General features: G+C 41.4%; 1 protein-coding gene across 1 annotated transcript; it reads left to right on the top strand.

Moving 5' to 3' along the window:
• The first annotated feature begins 3061 nt into the window (after window positions 1-3061).
• dus1l (dihydrouridine synthase 1-like) lies at window positions 3062-16616 on the top strand. Its single transcript, XM_084072902.1, has 14 exons — window positions 3062-3132; window positions 6011-6261; window positions 7065-7173; window positions 7401-7451; window positions 8276-8388; window positions 8809-8891; window positions 9378-9481; window positions 9586-9733; window positions 10593-10689; window positions 11314-11405; window positions 11604-11776; window positions 12025-12062; window positions 12816-12891; window positions 13565-16616. Exons 2-14 carry the CDS (start codon window positions 6025-6027, stop codon window positions 13726-13728), a joined length of 1485 nt encoding a protein of 494 aa, XP_083929028.1. The 5' UTR covers window positions 3062-3132; window positions 6011-6024; the 3' UTR covers window positions 13729-16616.
• Window positions 16617-16994: the final 378 nt, after the last annotated feature.

The raw sequence follows: 16994 nt of genomic DNA on the forward strand, positions 1-16994 counted from the left end.
CCCAACATTCCCAACAGCGGAGAGTTGTGCTCCGAGGAGCACTTTTTCTAGTTATTATTATTATTACTATTATTGATGTTCCTGTTGTTAGGGACAGCTCACGGTCTGGTTGATAGGGACAAAAATGGAAGACATTGTCATCTGTCATCATATACATTGCCTCATTATCCCTCTCTTTTCCCCTCTCTCTCCTTCTCTTTCATCTCTCTTTCATGCCTCTCTCTCTCTAGGTCTATCTCTCACTCTCAGCCCTCCCCCCCCCCCCCTCTCTCCACCTCGTACTTGTGGTTATACAATATGGATATAATTTACAGCGTGGCCTAGCCACATTGCACTGCAGGCCAAAAAAGTAACACCATGTTTTTACACTTATGTTTTTATACCAATGGTTCTCAAAGTGGGGTTCATTTGGTTCTATTTGTACACTCTGTTCCATTTGTAACTCTGAGTTATTGGGGGTCCATGGCATATAATGCATATAGTAAACTGGGGGACGTGGGGGTCCTTGAACTGAAGAATCACTGTTTAAATACTATTTGAAAAATGTAAATATATAAATAAATTGAATTTTATAATGGACACCAGCTTACTCTGGATGCAAGGGTTCTTTAATACTTGTTGAACCTGTCGTACACATTGTCAGGGTGCCCGTTGTACATATCTGGGCATACTGTCGAATCGACGGTTCAGGACAACTGCTTTGGTGAGAAAATGGGCAAGTCAGTTCTGACCTCTCAATGGCAACAATGATTTAAATGAATTGCCCTAAATGAATAGGCCTAGTGCAAATAAACAATAGGCCTACATCAATCTTGATTAATGACACCACACTGTATGATGTCTCATAGTTCTTATGATATATAGACAACTGGACAATTGTTTTGAGGTGGGGCACAGTCCATTCTTAAATTGTTCCAAGCTTATACACGTACATCAACAGGTTGTGAACTTGACTCGCTTTTGGATGCCTTAATAAAAAGTCACTTCAAGGGTTCCACATTGTGCGGTCCTTCTTACTTCTCGTTTGATCTGGTTTTGGGACCAGCACCTGCCTTCAAATGTTGTTTGGATGTGCACAACCTCCTTTGATCCTGTTTGGTTGAGCAGAGTCCCTCAGGGCTCTATACTAATGTATTTTCTGTTTTCTGTTATTGTCAATCGGCCATTTTCAGCAATAGCTTTCCCCACAATACGGATGCTGGGGTTTAAGTGGTTAATCTTTATCCCATCGACATTAAAATCTAGGTAGCCTAATAACTTATCTGAAGAAAGAACAGCACATTTCTAATCAGCCAATCACATGGCAGCAACTCAATGCATTTAGGCATGTAGCTACACAGCTTCGTCAAGACGATCTGCTGCAGTTCAAACCGAGCATCATGGGGGGAAAGAAGGCGATTCAGCACAAACATAGGGATGAATTCATTCTTCTATTATGCCACCAAAATGTGGAATGCCCTACCACCAGCCATCAAAAAGTGTGACTCCTAGTCCCCACCCTCCTTCAAAACAAATAAAAAAGAGCACCGCAGCAATTTACAACTGGACCTGGACAAGTCTTCTATAGCTTGCCAAAAGAAATGACCCTCCATTGTTTTTCTGTAAATATACTTTTACTGCTCCTAGTATTGATGATTTATTGTATAGTATTTTGTACTGTATGTCTTTATATGTCTTGATGAATTGAATACACAGGATCACAATGGAAACAACCCCTCAGGGCTTTTTGTATGTTTTAGCATTATTGTACAACTGTACCGCTGTACTTTTTGCAAACTGTTAAAGTATTACATAAAATAATAAATAAAAACACCTTATTGATCCCAGGGGTCAGAGGAGAATGGTCAGACTGGCTGATTGAAAGGCAACAGTGACTCAAATAACCACCCTTTACAGCCAATGTAAGCAGAAGAGCACCTCTTAAAGCTCAACACGTAGAACCTTGAGGAGGATGGGCGACAGCAGCAGAAACCCTGTCACCCATGTCAGAAAAGGAAACTGAGGCTACAATTCGCACATGCTCATCAAAATTAAAGTTTGTAAATATGTTGCCTGATCTGAAGAGTCTAGATCAGTGGTTTTCAACCTTTTTCATGCCAGGGACGCCTAAATTGATATACATTTGGCCACGGACCCCCATCTGAAAATGTTTTGTGCCAGGGACCCCCAGAAGTAAAGATTTGAGTTAAAAATGTTCGCTTTAAACATATATATTCAAAGATTTGCACACATTTTCCAGGATCTTTCAAAAATAGCAGATCTACAAGCTTGTAGATCTGCTACTTTTGAATAGCCAAAAGCTAGGTGGTTAAAATGATTGTGATGCTATATGTTAACTAATTTAGCTGGGGACCCCCTGGTACCCCTCCAAGGACCACTGGTGGTCCCCGGACCACTGGTTGAAAACCACTGGTCTAGATCTCTGCTGCAGCATTTGGATGGTAGGGTCATCTACAACATGAAAGCATGGAGCCAGCCTGCCTTGTATCAACAATGTTATGTTATGTTGTTTTTATGTCACGCTTTTAACCTGTAGCACTTTGAGATTCGCAAGAATGTAAAGTGCGTTATAAATAAAATGCATTATTATTATTATTATTAACTGGTGGTGTGATGGTGTGGGGGATATTTTCTTGGTACACTTTGGACTCCTTAGTAGCCTACCTGTTGAGCATCTTGTTGCATCTATGCCACAAAGAATCTGTCAAAAAGTCTCAGATCAGTAGTGTAAAATAACTATGTATGTACTCAAGTACTGTAGGCTACTTATAAAAGTTTGAGTTAAAAAAATAAATACAAAAATAATTGTTTTACTTAAAACTATAATAATAATAATTGTTTTACTTTACTTAAGTACATTTTGATACCAATACCTTTGTACTTTTACAGTCAATTTTCAATTCCGGACTCTAAATTGTAACAGAGTATTTCTACCTTGCATTATTGTTCCTTTTACTTAATTAACATGTGAGTAGTTTTCCCACCACTGTGCACACTTAACATTTCATCCATTGATAGACAGTACAGTCGCCGTCGGAACCTATTTCCTCTGCCGTGTTTCCCGTCGGTCACATTTGACAGTTACACCAACGTGGAAGCAGCCTCCAGGTTTTCCAACATTTTGACAAAAAGGTAAACAAATAAATTCCCAAATTTAAACGTTCTATGAATAATAAACACATTGTAACATGACGGGAAAGACGGTGTAGGCTACCTACGTTATGTAGTTGCTCGGCCAGTCCATGTTTGTGCTTTAGTAAGCTGTGTATGTGTTTTACAACCATAACTGTACATGTTGGATCATGCTCTGCATTACATGTGCTCTATGTCAGTGGTTTTCAACCTTTTTCACGTCAGGGACCCCTAAATTGATATACATGTGACCGCGGACCCCCATCTGAAAACGTGTTGTGCCAGGGACCCCCAGAAGTAAAGATTTGAGTTAAAAATGTTCGCTTTAAAAATATATATTCAAAGATTTGCACACATTTTCCGGGATTTTTCAAAAATAGCAGATCTGAGCTTGTATATCTGCTATTTTTGAATAGCCAAAGCTAGGTGGTTACAATGATTGTGATGCTATGTTAACTAATTTAGCTGGGGACCCCCTGGTACCCCTCCAAGGACCACTGGCTGAAAACCATTGCTCTATCTCTATGTGTAATGTGTAGTGAGTGTAGACCAGTGGTTCTCAAACTTTTAAATTTCAAGTACACCCCTTAACTCTGACAGTATACAAATGGAACCAAATGGACCCGTGAGGGTCCATTTGGTTCCATTTGTAAACTGTCAGAGTTACAGACTTGTAAGGGTCATTTTAGAACCCCTTCAAGGAACCCTGAGAGCCCCTGGAACCCACTTTGAGAACCACTGGTGTAGTGAGTGTTTGTAGAACTTTTTCATGTCAAGGACCCCAAATTGACACTTATTAGCCCGCGGGACCCCCATTTGAAAAGATATGCCAAGGACCCCCATAAGAGAAGAATTATTTTACGGCTCTAGCAGTGATTCTCAACCATTTTAATATCAAGGACCCCCAGTTTGACATGTATTTTAGGCTGCGGACCCCCATTTAATAGCATTTCTATCTCTGGGACCCCAGTTTATATTGTAACATCAATGTTAATTTAACTATGAGAGTGTACACATGGAACCAAATGGACCCGTTTAGGATCCATTTGTACACACTCATAGAGTTATTTGGTTCCTAGAGTTATTTGGTTCCTATACTATCTTATCATTTAGCTGGGGATCCCCTGGAACTCCCCCAAGGACCCTGCCCCTGGGGGTCCCCGGACCCCACTTTGAGAACCACCGGTCTAATCAGTTACAAAATGCATATGTCATCATGACGACATTATCAGTAAAAAAAAATCTTTATTTTTTAAAATATTTTTATTTGGGGAAATTGTGAGTACATGGTTACAGGTACATAGATACAGTTGTATTCCCTTTTTTTCCTCTTTTTTCTTTTTTGCTTTCCCCCCCTTAATCTCTGTGTATATGGGGGAAAAAAATAATAGTAATAGAACATTTGCATGGTATGAGGGTTTAAACTTTAGTAAAACTATTGAGGTACAATATAAAACAGAACAAATGAGTAATACAGTAATACAAAAAATAAAATTATAGTAATAATAGAATATGAGTAATACAGTAATACACAAAATAAAATTATAGTAATAATAGAATATGAGTAATACAGTAATACAAAAAATACAATTATAGTAATAATAGAATATGAGTAATACAGTAATACAACAAATAAAATGATAGTAATAATAGAGTATGAGTAATACAGTAATACAAAAAATACAATTATAGTAATAATAGAGTATGAGTTATACAGTAATACAAAAAATGAAATTATAGCAGTAATAGAGAAGAGAAAAAAAAGAAAAAAAATGCAAGGAAATAATGAGTGAAGATAAAATTATAATTATAATTAAAAAGACAAGGTATGAAGGGGTGGGAAAGGAGGGGGGGGGGGGGGGGGGGTCAGTCAGAAGGTAATGTTTGTAAGGAATTGAAATAGTTAATAAAAGGGTTCCACATTATCAGTAATATTGGTCTGTGCACAGAAATCACGCCAGCTGGCTCTATTTGAGACATTTTGTACTTCTATCAGCTATCCAACTTCTCCTAGCAAGGCATATTCAGCTGCTGGTCGAGGTGTAAGGTTTCATTGATTGATTGATTGATTGATTGAATACTTTATTAACAGTTTGCTAATAGTACAGTGGTACGATTATACAATAGTGCTAAAAGGATAACACAAAAAGCCCTGATGGGCTTATTTACATTGTGGTCCTGTGTATTCAATGAATAGAGGATTAGGTTAACTATAGTCTATAAAACAGCTATGAAAGGAATAATAAACCGTATGATATGATCACAGAAGCAATGGTCATTGATGCTGCAAACATGTCAATGGTGGGTGGATGAGATATATTGTATGTACCTGCATGGGGTTATGTCTTACAATGCATATTATTAGGCCTACATGATGCATATTGCATACATATGTATAATGCATTTATCATTATTATCATTGTTTTTAAATAATTATTAAAACATATTTTTTAAATTATTACTATCAATGTTTTTATTTGTTTTTATCAACAACAAGAACAAAAACAAAACCGTTGCAAACGTATTTGCATAATGCATTTTTAAACATACCTTGTTGTCCTTTAATGTCAAACACACTGGGTTTACTGTGTACAAAATGTGCTTTATAAACCTAATGCTATTGTATAAACAAGTGTCTGTCTGTCTCTCTCGCTCTCTCTCTCCCTCTCTCTCTCTGTGTATTTATCTCTCTCATAGTGCCTTCCTCTTGTAGCTTGCTTCCCTTCAATTGATTTCTATAGCACATTCGGAAACACTGTTTCCAAAATTGCTGTTTATCATTGTTGTTATTATTATTTGTATTGGCATTAGCAGTAAGTTTATGTCATCATTAGCACTGGTAATACATACATATAATACTGTTCTCCTTCTGTGGTAGCAGGCAGAGCCGTGATGGCGAAGCTCCAGGGCTTTGACTTCTGGAGGAGCACGCTGAAGGGTGCGCGCTTCGTGGTGGCGCCCATGGTGGACCAGAGTGAGCTGGCCTGGCGCTTACTGAGCCGGCGCCACGGCGCCCAGCTGTGCTACACGCCCATGCTGCACGCCCAGGTGTTTGTCCGCGACGCCAATTATCGCAAAGACAACCTCTACAATGAAGTGTGTCCGGAGGACAGGCCCCTCATCACACAGGTGAGGGCATGCACGCACCGCACGCGCACGCACACGCCCACGCGCACACACACACACGCGCGCACACACACACACACACACACACACACACACACACACACACACACACACACACACACACACACACACACATACTCACACTCACACTCACACACACAGGGCTGTCACAATTACAAATTTAAGTTGACGATTAATTGTCTCTCAAATAATTGCGATTAACGATTTAATTGTGTTTTTCACATTGAACATTGGAACATTCTGAAGCCTTTTAGGTGTTGTAATGAAACATTGCACAGGGCAGATATGACAAATAACTGAAATATGCAAAGAAATTATTGACATATTTAATAATTTTATGCATGTAAAAATTGCAGAAATAGCACAAGGTGACGCGTTGTAAGCTTGTAGATCTGCTATTTCTGCTTTTTTAATATTTGAAAATGTGTGACAAAATTTCAACGTGGAAACGAGTATGACTATTATGCAGAAATAATTGCGTTATCTCAATTAGACGATTATGTAATAATTGACACACACACACACACACACACACACACACACACACACACACACACACACACACACACACACACACACACACACACCTCATAAACTCTCAAGCAATTGTAAATTGAGCAGTTAATGATACGGTGGGTAACTTTAAATAGACAAATTTACCGAATGTATTCATAGCTAACATGATGCGGAGGACATGTTATATGTTATGACATTCTGAATATCTAAATATAGAGGTTGTTGTATGTGTGTGTAATCCGCGGTCCTCTGTGTTTGTTGTGTCTCAGTTCTGTGCCAACGACCCAGAGGTGTTTGTGCAGGCTGCTCTTCTGGCCCAGGACTACTGTGACGCCATCGACCTCAACCTGGGCTGTCCCCAGATGATAGCAAAGAGAGGTACTCCACCACATGTAGAGGAAACACAGGAAGTAGAGCTACTCTCACTACATGTTGAGGAAAACACAGAGGAAGTAGAGCTACTCTCACTACATGTAGAGGAAAACACAAGAGAGAGTAGGGGTTTAGAAGGGTCTAAAGCTCACGTAGTGTAATATAATTGTACGCCCCTTTATGCAAGGCACCCGGGAATCTACCTTTAATTCTGTTTGCTTTATCTTTCTAAGGGCGTTATGGAGTTTTCCTTCAAGATGAATGGGAGCTGCTGGAGAAAATGAGTAAGTCTGCTTTAGGGCTGCACATAATGGTTGAAAAAATCCTTTGTATTTATACAATATAGCATTTTGTTAATTTTTATTCAATGCAATACCTTTAGGCACACATGTATCCTTCATCTCTGACTGTGCTCTTATTTATTTAATTTTATTTCAGATTCTTCATCATTTAAATTACGGTAACATTAGTCATTATTGCGATCTCAATATGTATTGCAATTAACTGTGCAAACTTTTATGTTTGCCCTAAGAAGAAGGTTGATGGAAGAATCTTTACTGGCAGTATGGAATTACTTCACCATTGCATTGTAAACCTGCACAATAACATCCTGACTGTTGATATAACTCAGAGAGAGTGTTCAAAAGGAACCAAATGAACCCTTAGACATTTGTAACTCGGGAGTGTGCAGATGAAACCAAGTGGACCTGTAAGGGTCCATTTGTACTAAATTAAATCTTAAATTAAAGCTGCACTCCATAATTTTAATGTCCTACCTGGGATTCGAACCGGGTCTCCCACATGGGAGATCACATTTCTACCACTCTGCCACATCTGAACATATTGTGCTATTGAGCTTCAGGCAGTACTACTGCCTGAATCAACCAGTAGGTGTCCTACCCGACACCAGGGCGTACATTTCTCAATGGAAGAGTAGGGAGACCACCCACCTCCAACCACTGCAGATGTGCTAGTTATATCGTATTAATGCTCCACCAATACAGATTGGTGGAGTTGCAGATAAGTTCCCCAGATTGGAGCTTTACCACTCAGGATTTTACAGTATATATGTACCTGCTGTTAACATCCTGCTTTTCTTTTTCCATAGTCAAGTTGGCCCATGAGAAGCTGTCTGTTCCCATCACATGTAAGATCCGTGTGTTCAAGGAGATGGACAAGACGGTGCGCTACGCCCAGATGCTAGAGAAGGCTGGTTGTCAGGTATTTAATACAGTTCATTGTATTCAGCTCTGCATATGATCCTAGGTTGACAACCCCCCCCCCCCCCCCCACCCATTGTTTACATGGGTAAACAATGAAAAACCGGCATGCTGACACTCAGACAGGCAATGTGTGCACATGTAACCCTTGTGTAACCTGTCCTGCTAATCGCACGCACGCACGCACGCACGCACGCACGCACGCACGCACGCACACACACACACACACACACACACACACACACACTATAAACGTAACAATATGTTTACTACCTGTTACACACGCGGTGCCAGAACATCCCGTAATGACAAGTTTCATCACAGTTGGTTTGCATCAACTTGAACTATTTTTTTAAGCTCATCCATTGTACCACCAGACCTGTAAAACCTGAACGCCAACATCATCTCATTTCTGTCTCAGCTGCTGACAGTTCACGGCCGCACCAAAGACCAGAAAGGAACCGTGACGGGCATCGCCTGCTGGGAGCACATCCAGGCTGTGCGGTGAGTAGTACAACACCATGGCTGAAAGGATGCTCATCCAACTGATATAAACAAGACGGGTCTAATGACAAGTGATGGCCAGTCTATGACGTATGACTCCATATTTGGGCAAGCTTCAGCCCTATCTGACCGCCATTGATTTCTATAGGAAGATTCAACTTAAATATACAAGAAGTAAGATATACTGTATAGTATGTAACTCCTTGGCCTACTGGCAGCATGCACAAGAAATGTGGTGCTGATCTTGTGGTCTTGCCAAATTAACCCTGGCACACACACACACACACACACACACACACACACACACACACACACACACACACACACACACACACACACACACACACACACACACAGAATCACTCGCAGACCGCTTGGCCCCTCGGAGCCATGCTGTAAAAAGATGCAATGAAATCGATGAAGTGTTATATACGGTGTTGCGTGTCAAATAACATTATTTACTGTGTGTGCATGTGCCTGCAACAGGAAAGCAGTGAACATACCGGTCTTCGCCAATGGCAACATCCAGCATCTGAGTGATGTGGAGCGGTGCATTCAGGAGACGGGCGTGCAAGGCGTCATGAGCGCTGGTGAGGCAACGTGCACATGGCGAGCCCATAGCATAGCTCATGGTGCATTCACATCAGCTGTTCGGTATTCATATTTCTTGATGCTTCTGATGTTTCATCTTCAGAGGGGAACCTCCACAACCCGGCGTTGTTTGAGGGCTGCAGCCCCCCGGTGTGGGAGATGGCTGAGGAGTATCTGGAGGTGGTCAGGCAGTACCCTCCCTGCACCCTGTCCTACGTACGAGCTCATCTCTTCAAGCTCTGGCATCACTCGTATGTTACTGTCCAGGTTTATGTGTGTGTGTGTGTGTGTGTGTGTGTGTGTGTGTGTGTGTGTGTGTGTGTGTGTGTGTGTGTGTGTGTGTGTGTGTGTGTGTGTGTGTGTTTTCACACACACCCATGTCAACTGTGTACCCAAAAATAAATATCTGTTTCGGACTGATTAACCGAAACTTACAAATAACTTCTCTAAATAATATACACGATTAAAATATCCTACTATCCTACTATAATTCTACTATAATTCTAGTAACCTCTGTGCGTTTGTAGTGGTGGTGGTGGTGGTGAAGCTACCCGGTTCTCCCCACTGGCTGGACCAATTGCTCTGATTTTGCACACAGCCATTGACCATTACCATCTGAACACAACTGTGAAGCCCGTTTTTCAATTTCATCAAATCTCAGCTTCTTATTCGCGTTTTTGTGTCAAACACTGTCGCCATGGTTACGGGGCTGTCCAGCTATGGGACGAACTGCCTCCCGGGTTGCCAGATCATGTGCGCATATCCCCCCACGGCTGCGCTGCGCCGACCGGGTATGGTCTAGTTGTATATAACTTTTGTAAGTGCAATACTGTGCTGCTATTGCAGTGTTACACAGTGTTTTTCAATGTGACCGTACGTATGTAATTCTTCTGTATGGATTTTCTCAATGATGCTTTTCATAAAGTGCACATCATTTTGTGTGTGTGTGTGTGTGTGTGTGTGTGTGTGTGTGTGTGTGTGTGTGTGTGTGTGTGTGTGTGTGTGTGTGTGTGTGTGTGTGTGTGTGTGTGTGTGTGTGTGTGTGTGTGTGTGTGTGTGTGTGTGTGTGTGTGTGTGTGTGTGTGTGTGTGTGTACACACGCATGCACAGACTCCAGATCCACCAGGACTTGAGGGAGGAAATGGCCAAGGTGAAGACGGTGGAGGGTTTGGCCGAGGTCAGCCGACAGTTACGACTACGCTGTGAGGTACCTGCACAGGAATATGACACATTTATGCCAATCCAACACACTGGGTGGTTTCTTTTAACCACTTAACCCCTATATACGTCATAGACCGGAGTACCCCAGGGGTCTATACTGGGCTCCCTCCTTTTACACCAAATCTCTTAGCCGAAAATAGCCGATCTATAAGCTCACAACGCGTCACAATGTGTCGCGTTGTGGGCTTGTATTGAACTATTTTCGCTGAACATTCGCTCCAGAGTAGGGATGCTAGGGTTCAAGTGGTTGAATTATAAATGCTGGCTCTTTTTCTGTGAGAAGATTGTTTTCTGTTATCTTTTTTATTTTCCATGGCGAGGCCAAAAGCAACATTACAACATTTCATCATGTGTACAGTAAATCCGGATTGCTGTTGTCCATACAGGAGTAGTTACTTTGTAGTAGAGCCCTGCGAGGGAATGTTTTATTAGTCCTCACTTAAAGAAACGCTCACTCCCGTGATATTTGCAATGTGTCAACCAGGATCCCAAACCCAATGCAGGGCTCTACTTCGTAGCATTTACTTGCACACAGAATTTACTCCGACCTCACACTTTGTTGGGCACTCTGGATAGGAGCATCTGCTAAAGGCCTAAATTGTCATTTTAGGAGGAGATCGCCAAAGGAGAGGAGGTGGGACAGAAACAGGCGAACGGCCTGCCCTTCCCTCATTGGATATGCCAGCCGTACGTCAGACCACCGTGAGTCATCACTTCACTTCTCCTTACTATTCATCCTCACTTAGTCCCCGGATACATATCAGTATGAGGGGTTGGATAAAATATATTTATTTTTAAACAGCCCCTATCCACATTGACAAAACCAATCCAGCCCAGTTCCAGGTTCGTAGTTGTATTAAAATAATGACATGCTCTTCATGACTTAACATTGACTTACAGACCAAAGGAGGTTGTTCCCAACGGCAATGGGCAGGAGTCTGAAGTGAAGAAGACGGTTTGTCACAAGAGGGCGCTGGAGGATTCTGATGATGGGGCCGCTGACGCTCTCTCCAAAAACCAGCTGAAGAAGAAAGCCCGCAACCCCAACAAGAACTTCTGTCCTGAGCAGAAACGTAAGATCAACAGCGTCGCCAACCATATCCTGGTTATTTTCTCTGTGTAACATTTGTTCATCTGCTTGTCCAAAGTATTGGACTATAAGCTAGAAGAGAACTCAATATATTCAGGTTATTCTTTTTGATTAAAGTCTAAATGGATACTCGAGTATAATAGTATAATTTGCATGTTGTTGTTGTTTTATATCAAAAAAAGTTGAATCATGTCAGGCAACAAAATGACTTTTTTTCTTCTTCTTTTGTAGCAAAGTACATCAAGTGTGAACAGTGTGGGAACCCTAAGGTGAGTCATGTAGCTCAGCGGTTCCGAAAGTGGGGCCTGGGGACCCCCAGGGGTCCGTGAGGGGGTTCCAGGAGGTCCCCAACCAAATGGTTGATATAGTTATAGGAACCAAATGGACTCGGAGAGCATACAAATGGAATTTGTCATTTGTACGCTCTCCAGAGTTGAGTTAACCCTGATGATACTGCAGTGTAGATTGGGGTTCCCGGCGATCAAAATGGTATCAAATTTGGGTCCGTGGTCCTAATGCATATCAACTGCTGGGGGTCCTTGAAATTAAAATGGTCTCTTATAGGGGTCCCTGGTGTATCTTTCCAAATGGGGGTCTGCGGGCTAACGTGTCATTTTGGGGGGTCCTTTACATGAGAAAGTTTCAGAACCACTGATGTAGCCGACCACATGAGGTAGAAGAGTGAAGAGAAGCATTTTGACAGCAGGTGTCTGTATCATGACCTGAGTGAATGTTATATTCCACATTTTGCTACAGCACTGCTCGGCAAAGACTTTATTTTCACACATTTTACATGTGGGGTTCTCTATGCATGTTGCAAAGGGAAATTGTGAGCTTGTAGATTGGCTGTATGTAGATTGGCTATTGGGGGGAAAAAGGAGGTGACCAAGTATAGACCCCTGGGGTACCCCAGTCAACTAAGTAGAGTTTCCTTTACCTACATTCATCCCATTGTTCTATTAATATCATTTCATATTGGGAAACTGAAACTGCTCTCTAAAGCACCGTTTTTTACTTTGTAGGGAAATAAGTGTGTCTTCGACCTTTGTCGAGCCTGCTGCAAGAAGAAGGCCTACAAAGAGGTTGCCGACTGTCCAAGTAAGTCCACACACACACACACACACACACACACACACACACACACACACACACACACACACACACACACACACACACACACACACACACACACACACAAGGAAAACTCATCAATGGCCCATTTGATAGATTTATGAAAGGAAAATGGTGTCCTTGTGGTCCTTGTGAGGCAGGCCGGAGATGATTGGTGCTTTTGAATACGGCGCCACCCAGTGTTCTGGTTAAACATTGTCCTGTACAAAGGGCCGTGCCCTTGCGAAATAGCCTTGATTGTTTAGTTTTTTTGTCCTGTGAGGACGAGAACTCGCCATCGCTCACTAAAACGTTGGCCCATGGGAGCACCACAGCATGCCGAGATTCATCTGTATCTGTGCAACCCAGTTGTTCCCAAACTGTTATGCTCAATACCCCCAAAAGAAATGTGATGTCTATCTGGGACCCAAATCAGTAATAATAGTCGATCTACAAGCTCACAATGTGTCGCACCGTGACACGTTTTGAGCTTGTAGATCTGCTATTTCCACTCCTTCTTAAAAACGTTTTTAAGACATTCTGTTGAAAGATTTCTATTTAATTTCTGAAAATGTTTTTAGTTTTTTTGTAACTTTAACTTTTCCCGACCCAGTGTTTTTGGGAAGCGGTGGTGTATAACCTGTCTCTGTTGTCCACACAGGCCACGGACTGAGGTTCAAGACCAAAGCGGAAAAGAAGCAAACGGAGAAGGGGAACGAGGGCTGGGCGGAGGAGAGCAGAGCCGAAGAGGAGACTGAGAACCATCCTCTACCAAACACACACACAGAGCAGCTCAAGTGTCTTCACACAGAGACTGCCAAGTAATCTGGTTGACGGTTTCTGAGTGCCGCTGTCTTTCAGGACGGGGCTGCTCTTAATGGATTTGTGAAACTCTCTTGACCTAATAGCATATGGACAACCTATCTGCAGACCAAAAACTGTGTCTTTTTCATTGTAAAACGGCAAAATTATAGACAGCTCTCTCTGACTGACTGAGAGACACATTTTCAGGTCCTTTTTTTTTGGCACATACCGTAACACTCAAAGTGAGGCCATGACCTCTAACGCAGTCATCTGAACATAATCATGTTCACACATATCATTTTTTTGTTTTTGGAAATTCTTGTTCCCATGGCGAAAAAAAAAGCTTTTGGAAGTGCTGTGCTTGGCCGAAAAAGCAGATCAGATCCGCGCTTTTTATAAGGTGAAAGCTTTCTGTGAGCTTTGCTGTCGCTTCGCATCGGGTTCGAATGTGATGAAGGCGATGGGTGGCGCTTGTAATTAAATGCTTGTGAACATACCTTGATGGAGAAAATATGAGGCTTCCACTTTCCATCAATTTTTCCCCCAAGATGGCGTATGATTTTGTGAGGATTTGTGTCCTTTTGGGTCAAATTTATTACAGTCACCAAAGCTTGATGATCCAAGGGGCGGCAGTGGGCCAGGAGATAAAGCGGATGTTTGGGACCCCGGCTTGATCTCTGACTCCTGGCTTAATGTCGAAGTGTCCTTGAGCAAGACACTAAACCCTGACTGCTCCCCGGGCGCTGTTCAATAGTTGAACACTACTCCTAATAGTTACGATGGGTTAAATGCCTAGGACAATGTCCAGGTATACAGTATGTGCAAATGTACTTGGCCAAATACCGCATCAACAACTAAAGGTTACATTATTATTATTATACATATCTGATCAGGTGGAGGTAGAAATGCATCATTTTAGTAAACCAAATGGACAAATGTTTTCATCTTTTAATACCTTCATTTAGGGGTATGGATATGGCTGCGTTTACATTAGTTGACTTTTTGATATTTATTTTACTTGGGTTTTGCTAGCAGTGCATTGACTTACAGTATGTGCCTTTTTCATTTAAAGAAAATACTGCCTATCTTGATATGAACTTGAGTTTATATTTTAGTACTCTGTGGACGGTGTATAGAATATTGGTTAGTCCATTACTGAAGGATTACAACTATTATGGATCATAAAATCAAGTAAAAAATGTTTCACCCCTCAGATTTCTCATCTGTCTTTATATTGGTTGGTTATCAACACTGTCGGTGGAAACCATGTACAAAACGTTACTTAATGTTACTTTTCAGGAATTCGAAAAAAGAACCTGTGTTCCAATAGATCCCTTGTAGTCATTATTTAGTCACAAGCTCTTATTAATACTTTTCATTGGTTCCAATATTTATAAAACCCACACACACTTAACCACATTCACTTTCACTTCGATTTTTTTGTTCAACAATATCAGATCTGAAAGCTTGCAACGCGTCACCACTTGCAATGCAAAGTGTTGTGAGCTTGTAGAACGGCTATTTTTGCTACTTAAGTGTGACACTAGTATGACAAATTAGGGCATTACTTCATGAAGAGACATTAAAAGGTTGAAATATGTGCATACAGGGGTTCTGCCTGGTGGCAACGTTTTCACATGCCCAGCCTTGATTTGCCCTGGGTGAAGGGAGTAATAAAACGACCAAGGGTGTTAATCTTTCCTGTATCTTCCCAAGGGATTATACAAATAGCCAATCTACAAACTCATGACACGTTGTGAGCTTGGTAGATCTGCTATTTTTGAAAATTTGAACAACGCGCCATGTTAAACATGGATGAAACTCAGCCGCCAGTCACGGTGGCTGCAGAGGATTTGGTACAACTCGTTGTGGTCAAGGAGGCACTGGAGTTCATTCAGGAAGCAAAACAGAGCAGAAATAGATAGGTCACATAATGGCCATGTAACAGTGAAGCCAGAAGCACCTATACAGTGTTCTTAAAACCAACTCCCTCCCAGTCGGGGTAATCCCAGTAGGACTGTCCAGACCTTTTGAAAGCAGAGTTACCAACACTGATCTTGCCGTGATGTGATCATGTGTTAAGTATTCCACGTGCTACATCAACACCCATTATGAGGACTCAGTGTTTGGAAATTTAGTGTAGTGTTTGGAACGGTTGGTTTTGTCAACACATGATTGAATATAATATTGAATATTCTAGATGAATAGTCTATATGGGAGTGTCATAACTCTAAATGGCTCTGGGATTACCATCGTGCTCTTAGTGGGCAGTTCCCCATTGACACTAATGTTCTTGTGGAATATTTGAACCATATCTCCCCTATTAAGTATTGTGTTTTTGATCACTGATTTTAGTATAAACGTTTGCGAAGACATTCAAGTGCTATGCTCCCATATGTTTCTGTAGATCTGTTGGCCTTTCATTCTTTGCCACCTTAGAAACCTTTTGATCCATTGTTTGGAAGGGCACCCTGGGCTTTCTTCACCTGTTATTCAAAGTTGAGTGTTTACAGTAGAACAGTAAAAATAGGGGGTTGAAAGAACCCTTCTGATCAGATCATTGTTATCTCTGAGTTCATTATCATATCAATTATCCTAGTTCCTTTCTTGAGAAGTTGCCAGTCTGTCAATGAAGTTCATCGAACCAAAGTCTACAATCACTAACATATACAGGTTCTTGGATTCATTCAAAAGCTAACAACATGTTGAGTAAGATGGTTTACAAAGTTTCATGTGGAAATATGGTTTAATGTTTATCCCTGTTAAGGCTATTTTCTGTAAATGCAAATTGGTTCAACCACTGACTGGGAGTGCTGAGTTTTGGGTTGTCCAGCCTCCAGCTTGGTTGAATGTGAGTGGTCAAATGAGAACTAGGGGAGGAGTTGGAAAGTTAGGGATGATCTCTTGACTGAAGAGTATAAATTGTATTGATTGATGTGATTTTGTGTGCTCTGTGTCATTCGATCCAAGGACAGACACCTTGCTGTAATCACTGTCTTGGAAATAAAGACTTACAAAGTATCTTCAACTCTGACTCAAGACTCTCTTCCAAGGCAGGCCTGCGACCTTATCACTGATAATATACGACATTCTATATTCAATTAAAGTGTTGATGAAATGCAATTTTCTCGCCGTCTTTGTGAATTAAAAAGGATATCTAACAAACTTATCAAGTTCCAATCACCATGAGGCACGGTGTATTTGATAAGATGACATCCCTGCTCACAGTTGGATAAGCTTGGGCGACAACCGATGCCCCGGTGATTGATGAGCTATTAAATTATCAA

The sequence above is a fragment of the Gymnoscopelus microlampas genome (assembly GCF_963454915.1).
Source record: "Gymnoscopelus microlampas genome assembly, chromosome: 11".
NCBI lineage: Eukaryota > Metazoa > Chordata > Actinopteri > Myctophiformes > Myctophidae > Gymnoscopelus > Gymnoscopelus microlampas.

What these genes read in the sequence shown, in the direction of transcription:
- dus1l (XM_084072902.1), top strand. Translation starts at nt 6,025, where the DNA reads ATGGCGAAGCTCCAGGGCTTTGACTTCTGGAGGAGCACGCTGAAGGGT. An exon ending in GGAGCTGCTGGAGAAAATGA is followed by an intron (nt 7,452 to 8,275) that starts GTAAGTCTGCTT and finishes CTTTTTCCATAG; the next exon opens with TCAAGTTGGCCCATGAGAAG. An exon ending in AGAGGTTGCCGACTGTCCAA is followed by an intron (nt 12,892 to 13,564) that starts GTAAGTCCACAC and finishes TTGTCCACACAG; the next exon opens with GCCACGGACTGAGGTTCAAG.